The sequence below is a fragment of the Chiloscyllium punctatum genome, chromosome 10 (assembly GCF_047496795.1).
Source record: "Chiloscyllium punctatum isolate Juve2018m chromosome 10, sChiPun1.3, whole genome shotgun sequence".
Lineage (NCBI taxonomy): Eukaryota > Metazoa > Chordata > Chondrichthyes > Orectolobiformes > Hemiscylliidae > Chiloscyllium > Chiloscyllium punctatum.
The window spans coordinates 72,833,741-72,854,189 of NC_092748.1; the positions used below are offsets into that span (position 1 = coordinate 72,833,741).

The 20,449-nt window shown below is 38.0% G+C and overlaps 1 protein-coding gene across 5 annotated transcripts in view; it reads left to right on the top strand.

The window, feature by feature from the left end:
* Nucleotides 1-20,449, top strand: part of scn1laa (sodium channel, voltage-gated, type I-like, alpha) — a 193,013-nt gene that overhangs the window by 40,254 nt on the left and 132,310 nt on the right. For 3 of the 5 annotated variants that reach the window (XM_072579491.1, XM_072579494.1, XM_072579492.1), the window contains exons 5-11: nt 662-790; nt 1,433-1,524; nt 4,102-4,359; nt 9,840-9,903; nt 10,422-10,563; nt 13,538-13,744; nt 17,034-17,321. In XM_072579491.1, the coding sequence (XP_072435592.1) occupies nt 662-790; nt 1,433-1,524; nt 4,102-4,359; nt 9,840-9,903; nt 10,422-10,563; nt 13,538-13,744; nt 17,034-17,321 (1,180 nt within the window). Of the gene's footprint in view, nt 1-661; nt 791-1,432; nt 1,525-1,624; nt 1,717-4,101; nt 4,360-9,839; nt 9,904-10,421; nt 10,564-13,537; nt 13,745-17,033; nt 17,322-20,449 lie in introns of all 5 variants that reach the window. The other 2 variants (XM_072579493.1, XM_072579495.1) reach the window with 1 other exon arrangement.

Sequence of the window (20,449 nt, forward strand, 5' to 3'; positions counted from 1 at the left end):
ACCCTGTTCTTGACACATGCAAAATCTCAACCAAATTTACAGTCATCAACTTATCTCTCATTCCTTTAATGTCTGCCACACTTTATACTTAAAGTCTTGATTTTAATTCTACTTCCTCTCTCCCTTTCTTTTTCTCTGTCTCCTCCTCTCCCCCTCTCTCTTAAGTCAAATATCAAATTAAACAATTTGCAAGTTATTTCCTAATCATTAGATCAATAATTCTGTTTGTTATTCTTCACTAAATCAAGCATAATCTGATTTATTGTCAGTGTGAAAAATATTTCAGTGTACTGTCTTGAATACTTGATAGGATTCTTTACTTTACTAATATTTAGTGGATATATTTAGTAATATTCATTAAACAGGTTTACTTTACAAGGAGAGTAACTTGTTAGAATATATTGGAAGTCCTTCGCGTTCTCTTAAATTTAATTAAGACTCAAGACTCTGCAATTAACCTGGAAATGACTAAGAAAAGAAAAAGAATTTTGTTCAAGAATGTCATTATATTTAATGTAATAGAACTGAAGGGTATTCTCACATCAGAAATGAATAATTAGTATCACAGCTTTTATACCTTGAGATTTATGGAAGCTTCCCTTTTCATAATATTTGTCAGTTGAATGACTGAACAGCTTTTTTATTGTTATAATTCCATTAGGTACACCTTCACTGGTATTTACACATTTGAATCGCTTATAAAAATTCTTGCAAGGGGCTTCTGTATAGATAATTTCACTTTTCTCCGTGATCCGTGGAACTGGCTGGATTTCAGTGTCATCCTTATGGCGTAAGTATTTACCAAAAGAGTCAAGATTGCTAATTTCAATTGGGGCCACCATTGCAGGCATATCTGTAGAATAACATTTCAAAATATAGCATTGTATAATGTGTTGATTTGTTTATGATAATCGGCAATAGCACTTCCACCATGGTTTCTTCTTAGTCAAGAAAATTTCAGCCCAATTATTTAAGAAGTATATTGCTCATTTATTTACAATACTGTCATCACTCCATTGAACAATTAGCGACTGAGTGTACATCACGTGCAAAAAGGAACTGTCATGACCAGAAAGCCCCCACCTTTGATCCTTAGGTACTGGGGATTGTCAGATGTCCTTGGTTTAGGAAGGGAAAATAAATTTACAAATTGCATGTTGGATCATGTCCATATCAACACTGTGATGTATCCATGTTTTGAATAGTCTGGTAATTTACAATGTCTAGGTTTAACATGAAGAATAACATTTAAACTTGATTAATCGAGGGCAATCAACACACATGGAATTGCACAATAACTTACATTATCTTCACCACAATCAAGCAAAGGAAGAAAATAATAATACAATTACTATGACCAAAATGAAAGACCAAACATTGTAGTATATTAAAATTTGTTGAAAGCTGAAATAACTGTGATTTAATTCTACAGGTATGTAACAGAATTTGTAAACCTAGGCAATGTTTCAGCTCTTCGAACTTTCAGAGTATTGAGAGCTTTGAAAACTATTTCTGTAATACCAGGTAAGGAGTAATTGGTGTAAGGTGCTAGCAGGCCCCATGTATCTCCAGCTGTATCGATGTGTCCTGTCATTGTATTTGTGTGTGCCCTCCCCTATTACAGATATGTGACAGAGTTTGTGAACCTGGGCAATGTCTCAGCATTGAGAACATTCAGAGTTCTCCGAGCATTGAAAACAATTTCAGTCATTCCAGGTGAGAGCTAGGCTAAGTGTTATGGCTGGTCTTTCTTCTTTGCAATTTAAAAAAAACACAAAGCCAGAATCAAGTTTTAAAAAAGTTTATAGGATTCCTTGCTTTTGTTTTTTTTTGTTGCGTATTGAGCATATTCCTTGCATGAGAAATTGTAATATCCAGCATGAGTGGTTTTCAACATGTGATGTTTAGTTTTCCCTTCCCTATTCTGCAGATTACTCACTGTATTCTGAAAACGTTCTTTATTAAAAAATGCTCTTTTTCAATAATCAGATTTAATGAGTGAATATTGCAATTTGAAAATTGAGACTGAAAAGGTTATTGAATCAGAAGATGTGGAAACAAAATACTACACATCAGCATGATGAATGCATGAAAGCTTCCGCAATTTAAGGCATCCCTTTGTTCTCCAAAGCATTAAAACTTTTATAACATCTCCTTGATGTATGGGGATTTGGAGATGGCCATTGTGTATGCCCATTAATAGGTTATGGCAATGCATGAGACAGATCCAATTTAGATTGGTCACTGTTCAAAGTTAGAAAATCTTTATCATATATTTTGCCTGCAATAATATATATACTTAGGGCTGGGTGTTCAAAGTGTGGTTGTGAATTCAAAGTCTGGATAACTTATTAGTCCTGATCTCATACCACACTGATATTGTTTATTTATCTGCATTTTGAAATATAAATATTTTAATTGAGCCGGGGCAAGTTTAGTGCCCATGTATTGATGCCAAATGTTACCAGGACGTATGAGTGGAAAGCAGAGCATCAGCACTAAAGGTATTTGATAGTCATGATGGGCTCTACCAACGGCATTACTGAAGAGAGTAGGTTGTGCCTTTGAAAGGCAGTAGCCTCATGTCATAGAAATGTGGACACATAGCTAAAAATGAGATAAAGAGCAAAGTTCAGCACAAGATGAAAAATAATTCACCAAAAAAGAAATTCCAACCTCTTCTCACATTAAACCTAACAATTGAAAACTATTTCAGCTCAAAACTGGCAATTCTCACCAACTCTCCTTGCCTCATTAACAAGTTTCTTTCAGAAGGCAATTTCTCATCAATCTGCTCGGAGCATATAAGATAATCAGAGGGTTAGATAGGGTGGACAGGGAGAGCCTTTTTCCAAGAATGGTGACAGCGAGCACGAGGGGGCATAGCTTTAAATCGAGGGGTGATAGATATAGGACAGATGTCAGAGATAGTTTCTTTACTACCTTTGCCTGCAACGGTAGTAGATCCACCAACTTTAAGTACATTTAAGTCGTCATTGGACAAGCATATGGACGTACATGGGATAGTGTAGGTTAGATGGGCTTCAGATTGGTATGACAGATCGGCGCAACATCGAGGGCTGAAGGGCCTGTACTGCGCTGTAATGTTCTATGCTTTGATGTTATGACACTCTTCTGGAGCAGGTGAGATTTGAACACAGGCCTCATATCTAGACGTAAAGATACTAGTACTACACCAGAACAGTCATAGTTTCTTTAGGAATTTAAAAGGCTATTAATTGGAGGCAAGTGGGTTCCCAGTTCCCCACCCACCAAACAAGTGCCTTCCCTTTGAAATTCGAAGCACATCCTGGAAGTTCGTTGATCCACAACATCTTTTGGGAATGTGATTTTCAAATGTCACCTGCATCAAGTCCCACTGGCAATTGAACATATGACATTTTGTCTCTGATTTGTTGTGTATATTTGACCTAGAGGTCTTTAGTGCTTAGACATTCTGACTCTCCTTGATCAACGACCTTCAATGCCGGAATGATTTGAGTCTCAGACGATTGCTCATATTTGGCCAGTTTGAATGAAAGCATTAAATCTCTCAATGATTTTTAGTGATATATAATTTGTCAAACCAAATCCAATAATTAAAAAACAGTTTTAAAGTTCAGCAGTCAAAACTTAAGGTGTGGTATTAAAAGTTGTTTCACAAGTTTTAGGTTTGGAGAAATCATTACAAAGCGCCTTTCATTTGATTGCATTTTTCAGTATATTATAATTTCAGAGTTGGTGAGATGAATGAACTCACAAAATGCAAAACATGAAACGAAATTGAATTGATTCAGAGAAACAAGTATCTCGCTAAGAATGTGTACAGTTACATTCTTACCCATTCACAATGTACATGAAGTTCCATTCAACTACAGTTAAGCTAGAAATTTCGTATTGTTACTCTAATATATCAGATCATTAATTTGCTATCAGCCTAGTTTCAGCAAACTCTTGTTAAGTGTATGTTTACTCTGGCGATTTATCTTTTGCATGAGATTGAATGATGAGGGTATGAGAAGAACTGAAGATTTATTGATAATTTATTTAATGTACTTGCTATCAAAAAATAATTACAGAAATCTTTTATGTTTCTTTCAGGCCTCAAAACCATCGTGGGTGCCCTGATCCAGTCAGTGAAGAAGTTGTCCGATGTAATGATTCTGACTGTTTTTTGTTTGAGCGTGTTTGCACTAATAGGGCTGCAACTATTCATGGGAAACCTAAAACATAAATGTGTGCGATGGCCACCACCTGCCAGCTATTTCATTCCAACTAACAGATCTTTAAGCCTGAATGATACGATGACAAATGAGACAGAATTCATATTCAACTATGAAGAATACATTGAAGATGATCGTAAGAACTTAATGTTCATATTAGTATATTTCTCTAGACATAATTCAGTCAGGCATCCATTCTATGTTAGTTCTTTGTTTTGAAGTCAAAGGTGAATAAAGAGTTTTAGAAAAGATTTCTAATGTATGGTGTGAGAGTAAAATTGATTGGTGAATGCAGATGAAAAGAACTGTGTTGCTTTATTCATCTTGACAATGTTTAAAGAGCAGAACAAATATTACTTTTAAAGGAAGTTTTCATTCAGTGTCTCAGTGTCTTTATCCACTGTTAAATGTGAGCTTTAATGGTTGAAGGCTATGATTTATTCAATTGGGTTTGGAGATATACTGGCTTGAATTGGTAGCTTCCATTGATGCATGCATGTGCATTTTGGGTAAAGTTCAAGTCATGCCTAAATGTGCTGTCAAGTGTAATGCCACCTTGTGGTTGGATATGTAGCCTGGCCTTTACTTCCAGAAATCAGATCGCTGTTGTCCCACATATTGATAAAATCTGGTTAGATGACATCAGGCCACAAATTCACTGATTTTTCCATAATATGGAAGTTGGGCAGGCACCACAATCAGAAGTCTGCCCACTATTTTACAAAAAATGAACAAGTTATTAAGCATGTTACCAAACCAATAAGTATTTTGCTCACACCACAAAGTGGCAGTTGTGTGGAAAACCTGGTCAGTGGTATTAATTTTCTTTTAATCAGGGCATGCTTTAAAGATGTAAATGTTGCAAGGGAGACTAGCAGATCAGGACTTTGCTGGTGCTGCTAAGGTTCTTTTTCATTGCACTCAGACTGTATTAGAACATCTCTTTGGGAAAAGAGACAAACAGGAAGTGTTGCAAACAAAGTTGTGCAGAATAACATTTGTGCTGTACTTTGCTGGCTCCTAAAGCAATCACCCATTCCAGTGGAAGGTCCCCCTCCAATATACAGGAAACAGAGGAGAGAATCTGCTCATGGCCAGGTGTCTAGGAAATTATGTAATCTGCTAATGATCAAGAGCCCGCAATAGGAAATAAAAACAGGCAGACTGACACTGTTCTGCAGAGTATACTTTCAGAGGCTGTCTTACCCCCAGTGTTAATGGCAGAAAACATTGCACCTCTCCATAGAGATAGCTGCATTAACCAGTGGGATGCTGGCTAAAGAGAAATCATCAAATTCTGATGGAAAACATTTAAATCTATCCAAAAGCTTTGCAGATCATAGTGGTTCTAAACTTTTTTTGCCACAGGGTCCTTTCATGTGTAATCTGCAGATGTCTGCACTAACTCAGTCTCTAATAGCTGGTCTTATGATTCTAATATGCTTTCATCAAGGTGTTGATCCCTTACAACTAGTTGTGTGTGCCTATTGAGGATCGTGTACCTGTATAAGGTGCGGAGCAAGGATATGATGGTCAATGATACTTCTCCTTCCTCCCTAGAGGTTCAAAGTGGCTGCAGCTAGCTATGTTTCACATGTACTGTTTCAAAAAAACAAAGACATGAGGGGCATCATCGTCATATGTGGCCAGTATTTGAATCTAGAACATAGAACATTGCAGTGCAGTACAAGCTTTTGGCCCTTGATGTTGTGCTGACCTGTGAAACCATACTGAAGCCCATCTAACCTACACTATTCCATTTTTGTTCATATGCCTATTCAATGACCATTTAAATGCCCTTAAAGTCTACAATTGTTGCAGGCAGTGTGTTCCATGCCCCTACTACTCTCCGAGTAAAGAAACTACCTCTAACATCTGTCCCATATCTACCATCCTTCAACTTAAAGCTATGTCCCCTCGTGCTAGTCATCACCATCCAAGGAAAAAGGCTCTGACTGTCCACCCTATCTAATGCTCTGATTATCTTATATGTCTCAATTAAGTCACCTCTCAACCTTCTTCTCTCCAACCAAAACAGCCTTAAGTCACTCAGCCTTTCCTCGTAAGACCATCTCTCCAATCCAGGCAACATCCTAGTAAACCTCCTCTGAATCCTTTCCAAAGCTTCCACATCCTTCCTATAATGTGGTGACCAGAACTGTACACTATACTCAAAGTGCATCCATACCAGAGTTTTGTACAGCTGCAACATGGTTCCAAAACACAATCCCTTGAGTAATAAAAGCTAACACACATTATAACTTCTTAACAAACCTAACAACTTGGGTGACAACTTTCAAGGATAAAGTCTTAAGTCTTTCAGTTCAGAGACACTCCTTTGTCCCTGAATTCTACAAATCTTCAAAGTCAAAACACATCAAAGCAACTTCCCTGATAGCTTCCAATTTCCCCAAACAGTACAGCATTGTTTGCAAGAATTACAAATAAGCAGCTTCATTGTTTCACCAACCTGTGACCTGTCTCCAACGTCAATTTGACCAGCGATTCTGCTACAATCATTGACAGTCCTCTCCAGTAGCACAATGAGTTGAGAATGGCCAAGTTGCACATCCTTTACAGGTCTCAGCAGATCAAAGAGCATTATGCTCCCTGTTCTCTTGTCAAGAAAGAAGGTGATTGTTATGATGATGCTGTACTGCAATTGTGTTTTCAAATGTGAGGTCAACTTTACTTAGATGGCGCTCAAGATTTCTCACTGCCTCTTGCCAATTAGCAGGTATTGCAGTTCACTATCAAGACCCCAGTTGCTGTACAGAGTATCGTGTCTGTTCCATGTTGCCTACTACATTTGGGCAATATGTTAGGTAACTCTCCATTTGAGGCACTTCGCAACTGCATACATTTGCATACCACTCTATCTCAAAGGTAATTGAGCCATTTCCAACACTACAGTCAGGTTCTTCAGATGACGTCTTATTTGCTTACCTCTGCTGCAGTCAGTATTCAAAATAGACAGGCAGGAGGCTAGTTTGGTTTAGCTAAGAAGTCTGTCCCAAACCTCTCCTCCCCACCCCAGCTGACAAGAGGATCTTCTGCATATTGCTTGTGGCCTGAAGGTGGAGTTACAGGGGTCACTGCCAAACTGTGAGGCCCCCTAAACAGGTGATGGATCCATTCTTTTCTCCATCTATGGAGAGACAAAGAGTGTTAAAGGATTGAATTTGTGCCTTTTCTGAGATATTTGGTACTCATAAGAGTTACAATTTCCATTCTTCCCTAGCCTGGGTCCTGAATGATCCACTACAAGCAAAATAGCTATCACAAATTGCATACATACCCTGACCTTCTGCAATAGCTCGATGGATTTAAAACTGTTCTTGTGAAAAGGCTTGAGCCTCCAAATATTGAGCTCCCCAGTGCAGGTGCCAAGGGTGCCTCTGAATGAGCAACTGCGACACATTTCCAGCACCTTGCCTGCGTCCCTGTCCCCAGATGGCCCACCTTGCCTGATTGATTGGGTGCTCTTCACAGCTTTCCTTGAGGTACTTTGCCATCTTCCTCTAGGGTAGCTGTTAATTGGACCTAAGACACATTATTAGGTGTCTTGAGAAGGTTGGGTGGGAATCGGTTACTTAGTCTGTTTTTAAACGTGAGATGCATATTTGGGGCAGATGAAACTTGAGCCCTGGCCTCCTGGTTCACTGGTAGGGACACTACCTGCTATACCACTAGATGCCATAAAGCCTACTGCACCTGGTGTTCCCAAGTAGTCTCTCATCTGAGTACTAGCCAGGTTTGAGAACATTAGACACAACCACATATTTCCACATTGGAGATCTATGTATGTCCAGGGTAGACTCAAGCACACCAACAATTAGTATGGAAATTCACCCCCAAGAGTAATTATCTCATGGAAAAGCTATCAGTGAGCCAATGGACACATATTCAATGTAAGGAGTCAATCATTTATTGGGAGATGAAAAGGAGAGGAAGTATGTCAGGAAAACTATTTTTGAAATGGTCTCTTACTTCTCTACTTGTCAGTTTTCAGGAAATATATCAAACTACTTTGAAAAATGACATCATAAGTGCACAATTCAAGATCTACAACATGAACACAACATAAAATATGTTATAGCTGAAAATGTGTTGCTGGAAAAGCGCAGCAGGCCAGGCAGCATCCAAGGAACAGGAGAAGCGACGTTTCGGGCAGAAGCCCTTCTTCAGCTATAAGCTTTTCCAGCAACACATTTTCAGCTCTGATCTCCAGCATCTGCAGTCTTCACTTTCTCCATAAAATATGTTATAGGCAATTTTCATTTAAGACCCTTACAGACATCTGCGAAAGGAGACAGGAGATAACTTGTGATAAATTAAACCCATTATTTCCAGATGTGACGCCATAAGTCTGCTAAATGATTCACTCACCGAGATCTACAAAATTAGCTTGTGTCTAATTCTGTTTTATAAGGAGCCTTAATTTATTCTGTTGGTCCCCAGGCAGCATAACATGACTAATACAAGCTCTGACTTATTGAAGTACATTTCACTATTCACAGACTGTAAACAAAGACAAACATATGGCTAACATCTGAAGGGAGAAACAGAGTTCTGTAGAAAGGTCACAAACCTGAAATTTTAACTCTATTACTCTCTTCACAGATGCTGCCCAGCTTGCTAAGTATTGATGCATTTTCAGTTTTTTGTAGATCATATTTACAGAATCTTCACTATTCTTCTTCAGAAAAATATATCTCTCATCCACTGTTTGAACCCACAGATTTGTGTGGTTATTTTTAGTATCAATTTTCTGCACTTCACTTTCTTTCTAAAAGCACCAAAGTCTTAAAGGGTTTCAATTCCACAGTGGCCCTCCACTTTCTAATCATTTATCTTGGTTCATGTGAACTCTGAGCACTCCAAGACTCCAAGACTATTGCTGAGCCGAATTTTGTCTGCATTCAATATTAACATGTAATTCCAGGAAAGTTTACTGAATAGTAAGAGTGGGAGTTCTGGCCAATAGGCACCTTATTGAGGGATCCTGCCTGAAACATTGATTTTCCTGCTCCTCGGATACTGCCTGACCTGCTGTGCTTTTCCAGCACCACTCTAATCTTGACCTTACTGAGGCTAGTTAACTCACTACAAGCTGGAGGTTAAAACTGGAATATTTCAGGTGATATGGTACAATTAATTACTTGATAAACTTACTGAGTTATCACACGATCTGTATGTGATCACTCGGTGTACTGTGCCATTTCCTTGAAAACACAGCCTTTCATTTTCACAATTTACAGTACATGTTATTTCATTTTCATCATTATCACTACTTTGAATTGAATGAAATTGCAGGTTTATAATGTTGGCATTCACTCAGTCAAAGTCCATATTTATCATGGCAACATTAGATGTCTCGTGTTGTTTTCTCCTGCTTTATTTAACATCACACTTAATTGTTATAGCTTTTAAATTAAACTAATAAACAACTAAGGTGCCTAAAGCTGTTCAATTTTAATTCACTATTACATAAATAAAGTACAATGGATTATATTTAAATGATTAAATTAGAAGTGAAATTTATGTTTTTCTAGTAACATAGTTGATACCTTGAAATAAAACCAGAAATTAATTCATTTATAACTTAATCAACAGGAAATCAATATTTTCTGGAAGATGCCAAAGATGCCCTTTTATGTGGTAATGGCTCAGATGCTGGGTGAGTTTGCTTTTTAATTGTTGGGCTTGTGGCTGAACTTGTGTCAGAATAGAATGCAGAAACTAATTGGTGTAATCTGCAAATGCTTGTAATTTGTGAAGAATTTGATTGATATTTGTAATCAGACTGATTTTAATGGAATCAGTCAATCCCTTAAATGAGAGTTTGCAAACATCATCTGAATCCATTAAATGCACTTGGCTAGCAGAAATGAGATTGATTGAATTATTGTACACATCAGTTCTGTTGCTTTGGTATTTATAGATAGTGTGTTATAGAAACATCAGCAATAGAGATGTGGTCTTCTGATAGCTGCCATGACGAGCTTGAAGGATGTCAGAGTGATTAAGGTATATTACGATGATCTAGTTTTTGTGATTAAGAATGCAGGCACAGCACTTCAAATGTCAGGCAGTTCAATGGCAGTAACCATTTCTGTTGTTTTGGCTCGATAAATCATGAAAGATTTTAGTAATTTTAATCATGCTTTGCATTCTTTCTTTTTTTTATTTTCTCAGTCAATGCCCTACAGGTTATTTATGTCTGAAAGCTGGAAGAAACCCTAATTATGGTTATACTAGCTTTGATACATTTAGCTGGGCATTCTTGTCATTGTTTCGCCTGATGACCCAGGACTTCTGGGAAAACCTTTACCAGTTGGTAAGCAGGATTTATCATGCTTAACATAGAATAGTGTTATTATGTAACTATATGTTTATTGAAATGTTACAATACTATTTAAAGGCATAACATTTACTACATCTACTTTTTACTAGACAGTCTGTTGACTATGATTAGAACAATCACAATATAATAAGAGTCTATTATCCTGTAGCTACGAATGAAATTTATCAGTTATCCTTTCATCTAAACTCTGGCCATTTGTGGCCAAAATATAAAACAACTGATACACTACTTCAGTAAACCTAATATTTTCCACTGATAAGTGATAAATGCCTCTTTAGGGTGTAGGTTTGCTTGCTGAGCTGTAGGTTTGATATCCAGACGTTTCATTACCTGGCTAGGTAACATCATCAGTGGCGACCGCCAAGTGAAGTGAAGCTGTTGTCTCCTGCTTTCTATTTATATCTTTCTCCTGGATGGGGTTCCTGGGGTTTGTGGTGATGTCTTTGCTTAGCCTGTCCCAGGATAGATGTGTTGTCCCGGCCGAAATGGTGGTTTTTTTCATCTGTGTGTAGGGCTACGAGGAAGAGAGGGTCGTGTCTTTTTGTGGCTAGCTGGTGTTCGTGTATCCTGGTGGCTAATTTTCTTCCTGATTGTCCTACATAGTATTTGTGGCAGACTTTGCATGGAATTTTGTAGATGACGTTGGTTTTGTCCATGGGTTGTACTGACTAACAAACTAACAAACTTAAAAGACCCAGTACAACCCATGGACAAAACCAACGTCATCTACAAAGTTCCATGCAAAGACTGCCACAAATACTATGTAGGAAAAATAGGAAGAAAGTTAGCCACCAGGATACACGAACACCAGCTAGCCACAAAAAGACACGACCCTCTCTCCCTCGTAGCCCTACACACGGATGAAAACAACCACCATTTCGACTGGGACAACGCATCTGTCCTGGGACAGGCGAAGCAAAGACATGCCAGAGAATTCCTAGAGGCCTGGCACTCCAACCACAATGCCATAAACAAACACATAGACCTAGATGCCATCTATCAACCCCTCAGAAAACAAACAGGAAATGACATCACCACAAACCCCAGGAACCCCATCCAGGAGAAAGATATAAATAGAAAGCAGGAGACAACTGCTTCGCTTCACTTGGAGGTCGCCACTGATGATGTTACCTAGCCAGGTAGTGAAACATCTGGATATCAAACCTACAGCTCAGCGAGCAAACCTGCACCCTAAACCTCAACCTGAGCTACAAACCTTCACAAACCTTGTGATAAATGCCTCACACAATGTGAAAAAGTCCCCCCGACAGGAACATATTTAATCATCTATTGTCTTTTCAATAGCCCTTCTGAAAGAAAGGAATCATGATAAATTGAAAGGCCAATGGGTAGTTATTGTATACTGGTCAGAATATTGCTCCAGATCATGAATGTTCAAATGGGTTCAAAACACACATTACCAGGGAATAAAGAGTGTTCTCCTAAATATCCCAAATTTAGCAGCCTGTAGAACTGTGATAACAACTTCACCATCCATTTGAAGTAGCTGATATTTTGAATATATTAATTATACTGTAAATCAGAACTAAGTTGGAATACTGTATAACATTCAGATTTTCCTTGTCTTCATTAGTGTAACTAATAGCTTGGGCTGGCAAGTGGCAAGTGATATTCACGTCACAACAGCTGGACGATGACCTTCTCTCGCAAGATAAAATCTAATCATTGTTCTTTAACTTTCAATAACTTACCATCGCTGAATCTCCCACTATCAATATTTTGAGCGTTACTATTGACATGTACAAGGGGCTTTTCAGGAATGTGATGGAATACTGTCCAGTGCGAGATTGCTACACCAAAAACATTTGAGACTTGGTGCCCTCCAGAACAAGGCAGCATACTTGATCCCTATCCCATCCACTATGATGAATATTCACTCCCTTCACCAGTGACACAAAACGTGGCAGCAATGTCTACCATTGTGAAAATGCACTATTATAATTCAAATAGATTCCTTCGTCAGCACCTTCCAAACCAACAGCCTCTACCACCTTGGAGAACATGGGCAGTAAATGTGTGAGAACTCCACCACCACCTCTTCAATGCACACACTGTCCTGATTCGGAACTATATCACCATCCCTTCACTGTTGCTAAGTAAAGATCTTCCTAACAGCACCCCAACTGTAACGGTTCAAGAATGCAACTCATTGTCACATTCTCCAGGGCAAATGGGGATGGGCAATAACAGTGACACTCTATCCCATCAACAAATAAGAAAAAGAAATCTTGAAGAGAAAGCTGAAGAAGCTGATAAAAAGAGATATTTCACTTGCCTTAAAATGGAGCCACAAGTGCTGTTCTTGTCTCTATTATATTTTATAGCAAATGCCCATATGCATCCACTTGCCCTCTTCACCCCCCCCCACCTCAGCTAAGATTGATTTGCAAGCCCCATGATGTCTAAATTTCATGTACCACATTATCTGCATTATTCTTTCATCTCATACAGTCAGTGCTGTATTACACTGTTAACAATTAATTAGACTTCAGTGACTGTAATTTACAAAAATCTACAAAAGCCAGTAAAAGAATTAAAGAAATAAAAATTGTTAAATACCTTCATTGATATATTTATCCTGAAGTTCCAGCCTTCCAGATAAGCTTGGCATTAAAGTAAATATTCTTACCAAATCTACCAGTGTGTCAGAAGTATCCTTAAATAATATAAAACCTTTGAGAATTATCTTATTTTTGATTGTTAAACTGAACCAATTTATTAATTATTGTTTATTACATTAATAATAACTTTAAGAAAAGCTAATGCTGTTTATTTGCCTGAATTGATTTTTACCTTGTTCAGTGCAGTTTGTGATTAATAGTTTTTTTTTAAACATATATCTATGCAAATACAGAATATATATTTATGGAATCTATGATTTATCAAAATAAAGCAAAATGTTAAATTATTACTTTTTTTCTATCAGACCCTGCGAGCTGCTGGCAAAACATACATGATATTCTTTGTACTGGTTATATTCCTGGGATCTTTCTACTTGGTTAACTTGATTCTGGCTGTTGTTGCCATGGCCTATGATGAGCAAAACCAGGCTACTTTAGAGGAAGCTGAACAGAAAGAGGCAGAATTTCAGCAGATGCTTGAACAACTTAAAAGACATCAAGAAGAAGCACAGGTAGAAATGTTACAATTGCAATTCCATGACAGATATGCTAAAGTTGCCAAATTGCATTATAATAATACTAGTTATAATAATCAGTATTTATATCCCCATGGCTTTATGGTTGAACAGCAAAAAACAACTTTCTAAAATGCACGCATGTGTGACAGAGTTCATGCTTCATCAATTATCTCTCTTTCATCATAATGTCAAAAATGTGGATGTTCACTGCAATTACACAGTGTTTAGTACCATTCACGACATTGCAGTTACTGATGCAGTCCTTGTTTGTAAGTAGCAAGGCCTGAACAGCATTCAGGCTTGGGCTGATAAGTGGCAAGTAGCATTTGTTTCCTGAAGAAGGGCTTATGCCCGAAACGTCGATTCTCCTGCTCCTCGGATGCTGCCTGGCCTGCTGTGTTTTTGCAGCACCACATTTTTCAACTCTGGTCTCCAGCATCTGCAGTCCTCACTTTCTCCAAGTAACATTTGTGCCATACAAGTGCCAGGCAATGACCATCTCCACCAAGAGAGAAATTGACCATTACCCCTTGACATCCAATGGCATTATATTCCTAAAACCCCCATCATGAATATCTTGAGGGTTACCATTGGCCAGAAACCTAATGAGGCAAGTAATATAAATGCAGAGTCTATCAAACAAAGACTGGGAATTTTGAAGCAAGTAACATATAACCTAAATCTTGAATGTCTGTCTACCACTTACAAAGCATAGATTAGTAGTGTCATGGGATACTGTTACATTGATGAGCGCATCTTCAGCAACTGTCAAGAAGCTTATCACAATCCAGGTCTGGGCAGTTCACTTGACTGGTAACTCAGGCACCACCTCCAACATTCACTTCCTCTATCATTAACACATAGTGGCAAAAATGTGTAGAAAGGCTCTTTTGAGAGTACCTTCCAAACTGATGATCTCTACCACGGAAAAAGCCATTGAAACACCCACCAAGTTCTCCAAGCCACACATCATCATTCAACTGGACTATAAATATTCAACTTCCAACATCTGATTGTTATACATGAGGTCTATCATGGTTTAAAAAATAATTGTGTAAAAGTTCAAAAGCTGACCTAAAATGGCTGCCATGATCACCTTATCACAAATTAAAGCAAATCCAAGGAACCCAAACTGAAGAGTTGAAACTCACTGTATTGCAATTGTCATCTTATTAAAAGATTGATATAGCCAATTGAGTCAGTGTCAAGATTTGCGTCTCTTGTTTAATTCACGTGTGCGTGACAAATTCGTATTTGGGAGAAAGGTTAACTGCAGAGTATTTTGTTTGGAAGAATAAAACAGTAAGCTCAAGAATGTACAAATGGGCTTATCTGCTTTGAGCAGCAAAGCACAGAGAGAAAAATAAATATGAATTGATAACAGCAAGAAGCTGGAAGCTTCTTTCTCTTTGTCACTCAACCTTGAAATCAGTGCTGGTGATAGAGCAACTTCAGCCAACAGTCTTTCAACAAGAATTCATGATCTGTAAATGTTGTCACTGTTGCAAAATACACAACAATTTTTTCTGTCCCTTTTAGACTCTTTCTCCTTTTTAAACGTATTACCTTTGTTTGCATGTGTGTCTTGTGTCAGATTTTTATTACTTTTCTGAGGGTTAATAGGTAATCAAGTCTCCCTTTTCTTCAATCAAGAAGGCATCATAATTTGGCTCCTTCATTTTGATCTAGTTAATTACATGGCAGTTGATGTATGAGAGCTGTATGCTAACAAAAGGACAACTATTTGTAGCTACCAACAATGAATGGGTTAAAAAAAAGTAAGCCGATTTTCCCTCCTCACTTGCTACTGATAAAATTGAGGGTTCATTCCATACTGATTTGGAGTAGAGAAAACATATTCTTGTTTCAAAAGCTGATTTAATAACAAGCGAATAAAGGTTTACTTGAGTTTCTTAAGGTTGAAGTGCTCACTGATGTGCATACTTGTGATTCATATATTAATGTAACTTAAAAAATTCTAAAATCCTTCAGAAAATTCAGAAGAATAACTCAGCAATTAGATATGGGTTTTGCCCATAGACAGAAAAACAGATATAGCACAATGGTTGGCAAAATATCTACAGCTAGAAGCTAACGGTCATAAAACAAATATATCTAAAATGGAATAACAGGGATTAGAAATAGCATTCCAACAGAGATAAGGAAAAAAAGAGAACGCAGGAAAAGAAAGAAAAGGGAAAAATATGGCGACAAAGAGAAAGAGTAAAATGGAGAGAGTTCCAACTGTAAAAGCTTGACCTAAAAAGGGAACATGCCAATGAAGGTCACTCTGGTAAGGGAACCATACCTAAACCAAACTTAAGGGGTAAAGTATTCAAGTTCACATTTCAAAAAACAGTGTACATCACAATGCAGTTTCTAATAGTGACATTGGAAGATGCAAAGATATTTTACACTTATCTTTGAGAATGTTGCTGACTTCTCAGTAGACTTCTTTTATTCATCTCAAACTCTCCAAAGCGGGTCACTTTTTTATGGCTTTCAAAATTCACATCAGCACACCAAAATGTTGTGCTAATCTTCAGAGTATGGATCACAGTTTCAGAAGAGATGGTTTGTATGTTTTGCATTCAATGTCTTCAAGCCCCACAAAAATGCAGCATGGATAGAAAGGCAGAGACATCACTTCTCTGGCAGAAAGAACCTTGTGTTTCATAATTCAGTTTGTATCTCAAGTGGAGGAGGAAAATCATGTACAAAAGAAATAAATTCCAGACCTTTTTTTGAACGGCCACCAGGGATTCTTAAAAATGGCTCAAGTCAGTTTTCATTTGGAATTTGCAGGAAGTCCTTTTGGCACCAAACGTTAGTCACTGAAATCCTATCATATTTCATCTATTTTGCATATGTAATTTCTAGCTCAATGTGTTACATTCTTTTATTGACAAACCTATAATATTAGTGCTTAAAGTTTTCCAACCTTGTTATGGTGTAATTTTGAACATCTCCATGTCTATCTTGATTGGAATAAAAGTTTAATGTTCCCAGATGTAGGCTTGAAAAATACAGGTTGGATAATAGCACACAAATGCTGAAATGCATTCCACTTACAGTTCTTTTGTGCACATCTCAGTAAAGTTTTAACCTATATATTCCCCAAAACTGTTTTTGTTATGGTATTCTATTTGAGTAGAAACAATTCCCTTTTAGGTAAATCTAGTTGACACTTGTGAAAATCCAGTTGTAAATAATGATCTTTTCTACTTAATAATTCTGAAAAAGTGGTCTCTCAAAATGTTGTGATTTCTCTTCCATTGATCAGGCTGCAGCCGCTGCAGCTGAGGCAGGAGATGAAAATGGAAGAATTGGACTCTGTGAAATGTCCCACAGTTCCTCAGATGCGTCAAAGCTTAGTTCAAAGAGCGCCAAGGAGAGACGAAACAGAAGGAAGAAACGGAGACAAACCGAACTGGATGCTGAGGAAAGGGATAAAGATGAAAGGATTCACAAGTCAGAATCAGAGGACAATGGAAGAAAGGGAAATGGTTTCCGGTTTTCTATTGATCGCAATTGTCTTTCTTATGAAAAGAAAAATTCCTCCCCACATCAGGTCAGAGGAATAAATTGTTTAGAATGTATTAGTCAATTGTACATTAATGATATTTCTACCATATTTCATTGAGAGATGATAACAAATAGTTGTTTTGAATTATTTGTGTTGCTGAGTTGTCAGAGATTTTTGTCTTATACTGATCAGGATAATTCACAAGAATACCAAGGTAAATGATAAATAACATTTATACTTTAATAATGCAGATTGTTTTACAAGTGGACAATCTTGGTAGGCATGTTGCCATAGAGAATGCATCAGTTACAATGACAGATACTCAGTGTGATAGAGATGTATAGCATGAAAGCAGACTCTTCGGTCCAATTCACCTGTGCCAAACAAATAAATTAATCTAGTCCCATTTGCCAGCATTTGCCCCATATCGCTCTAAACCCTTCCTATTCATATACCCATCCAGATATTTCTAAATGTTGTTGTAATTGTACCAGCCTCCTTCACTTTGTCTGGCAGCTCATTGCATACGTGCATCATCCTCTGTGTGAAAGCATTGCCCATTAGTTCCCTTTCATATCTTTCCCATCCCAACTAAAACCCTTTCAAGTTTCACAACATCCTTCCTATGGGAGGGAGATCAGAATTGCACACAATATTCCAAAAGTGACCTAATCAATGTCCTCCACAGCCGCAGCATGACCTCTCTACTCCTCGACTCAATGCACTGACTAATACAAGCAAGCATATCAAATGCTTTCTTCACTATTCTGTCTACCTATGACTCCACTTTGAAGGAACAACGAACCTACACTCTGAGGTCTCTTTGTTAAGCATCACTCCCCAGGACTTTATCAGTAAGTGTATAAGTTCTGCCTTGATTTGCCTTTCCAAAATGCAGCACCTTACATTTATCTAAATTAAACTCCATCTGGCACTCCTTAGCACATTGGTCCATCTGATCAAGATCACATTGTAACCTTCTTCACTGTCCACCACACCTCCAATTTTATATCATCTGCAAACTTACTAACCATACCTTTTATGTTCACACCCAAATGACTTATATAATGACAAAAAGTAGTGGACCCAGTACTGATCCTTATGGCACACCACTGGTCACTGGCCTACAGCTTGAAAAGCAGCCCTCCACCACCACTTTCTGTCTTCCACATTTGAGCCAAATGGCTCATTCTTCCTGTATTCTATGTTAACTTCCAAGCTTTTTTTGAATTTTAAATCAAGCTTGCAGACTCTGGTCAATGCTTTGCCCTGGGAAATGAACCAATAGTGGTGTATGAAGCTCAGCCAAACATTTATTATGATATAAAATTGCACAACTATTTCAGTAAAGAATCCAGTACTGAGTACATTAGAGCTTTTGAATTCACAAAACATATCATCATCAGTTCAGAGAAAGTGAGGACTGCAGATACTGGAGGTCAAAGTCAAGAGTGTGGTGCTGGAAAAGCACAGCAGTTCAGGTTGCATCCAAGGAGCAGGAGAATTGACGTTTCGGGCATAAGTCCTTCATCAGGAATCCTGATGAAGGGCTTATGCCCGAAACGTCGATACTCTTGCTCCTCTGATGCTGCCTGACCTGCTGGGCTTTTGCAACACCATTCTCTTGACATATAATCATCAGTTACATTGTTTTGAAGTTTCAGCAGATGGCTAACCTAGCAATCAGTTTAAAGGTTAAAGGACAGGTGCAATTGACTTGCTAAAAACTGGATCTCAACATTGTTCAGTGTAGAAATGTACTTTGTCCAGTGGATATGTAGTCCAGTTCCAATAAAAACTTACCTGTTTTCACAATACCAGTTTAATCAGTATTCCAACAGTGCAAAAAGAGGCCACTTGGCCCATCAAGTTGGCACTGACCCTCTGAAGAGCATCCCGTCCAGACCCAGTCCCCCACAACATCCCTGTCACCCCACATTTACCATGGTTAATCCACTTAGCCTGCACAACCCTAGACACTAAGAGCAATGTAGCATTGCTAATCCACTGCACATTTTTAGGAAGTGGGAGGAAATTAGTGCACCTGGAGAAGCATCCACATGGACACTGGAAGAATGTGCAAACTCCACACAGATAATGAGCCAAAGCTGGAATTGAATGCAGGTCCCTATTGCTGTGAAGCAGCAGTGCTAACCACTGTGCCACTTTTGGGTTTAATGGTCATTTACCTTTTCTGAACAAAGCCCTATCAAAAGTATCAGTGGTGGGAATATATTTAATTTATTCTGCATTACTACATATGACATGTAAGAAATAGAAGAAATAGAAGCAGGAATAAACCATTCTGATTTTGAGTCTGCTGTGCTATTCATTGAGATCATGGTTGCAGTTCCATTTCAGCATCATTTTCCTGCATGTTGATGTTTTTGAAAATATGTAGAAATCTATCAGTCTCAGTCCTGCACATCCTCAAAGACCAAGTCTTGACAGCTCTCCAAGGCATTAAATTTCAAAGATTTATGACATCTGACTGAAGAAATTTCTCCTCATCTCAGTCTCAAATGGCCTGCTCTTTAATCTGAGACTATGTCCCTAAATCTAGATCTGTTAGCTAAGGCTGATCTTTCCTATATGTTTAACAACTTATTATATGTTTGAATGAAAGCATCTCACATTCTTCTAAACCCCAGAGAATTTAGGCCTAGTCCATTTGACCTTTTCTCATAGGACAATCCCTCAACCAATTAATTACTTTATGTGCCTTCATTGCACTCCCCCAGTGACAAGTATATCCTTGCTTTAGTAATGAGACCAAAACTACACACATACTCAAGTGTGAAATTAGCAAACATTTAGAACCTGTTATAAAGTTCCTAACTACAGATCAGAATCCTTCCATGGTTCACAATGCCTTTGAGATGTTATGAATCATATCACCTCCAAAAAAAGGGGTCTGACTCTTATGAAAAGAAGATGGGATAGAGACAGAGAGTGGGTGATGTATCTCAAGTGCCAATCTCAAAACTGAGCTGGCAAAGGTGAGAGTGCTGAATGTGGGCTTACTACCCACACTGTTATCCTCTGGCAATAAAAATAACCAACAATGATAATGGAGGCAGGAATCCTAGAAAGTGATTCCAATTGTCATTATTGAAACTCCTCCATCTCTGTTCTGATGCAACTAACCTATGAGTGTTAAAACAGAAAATAAA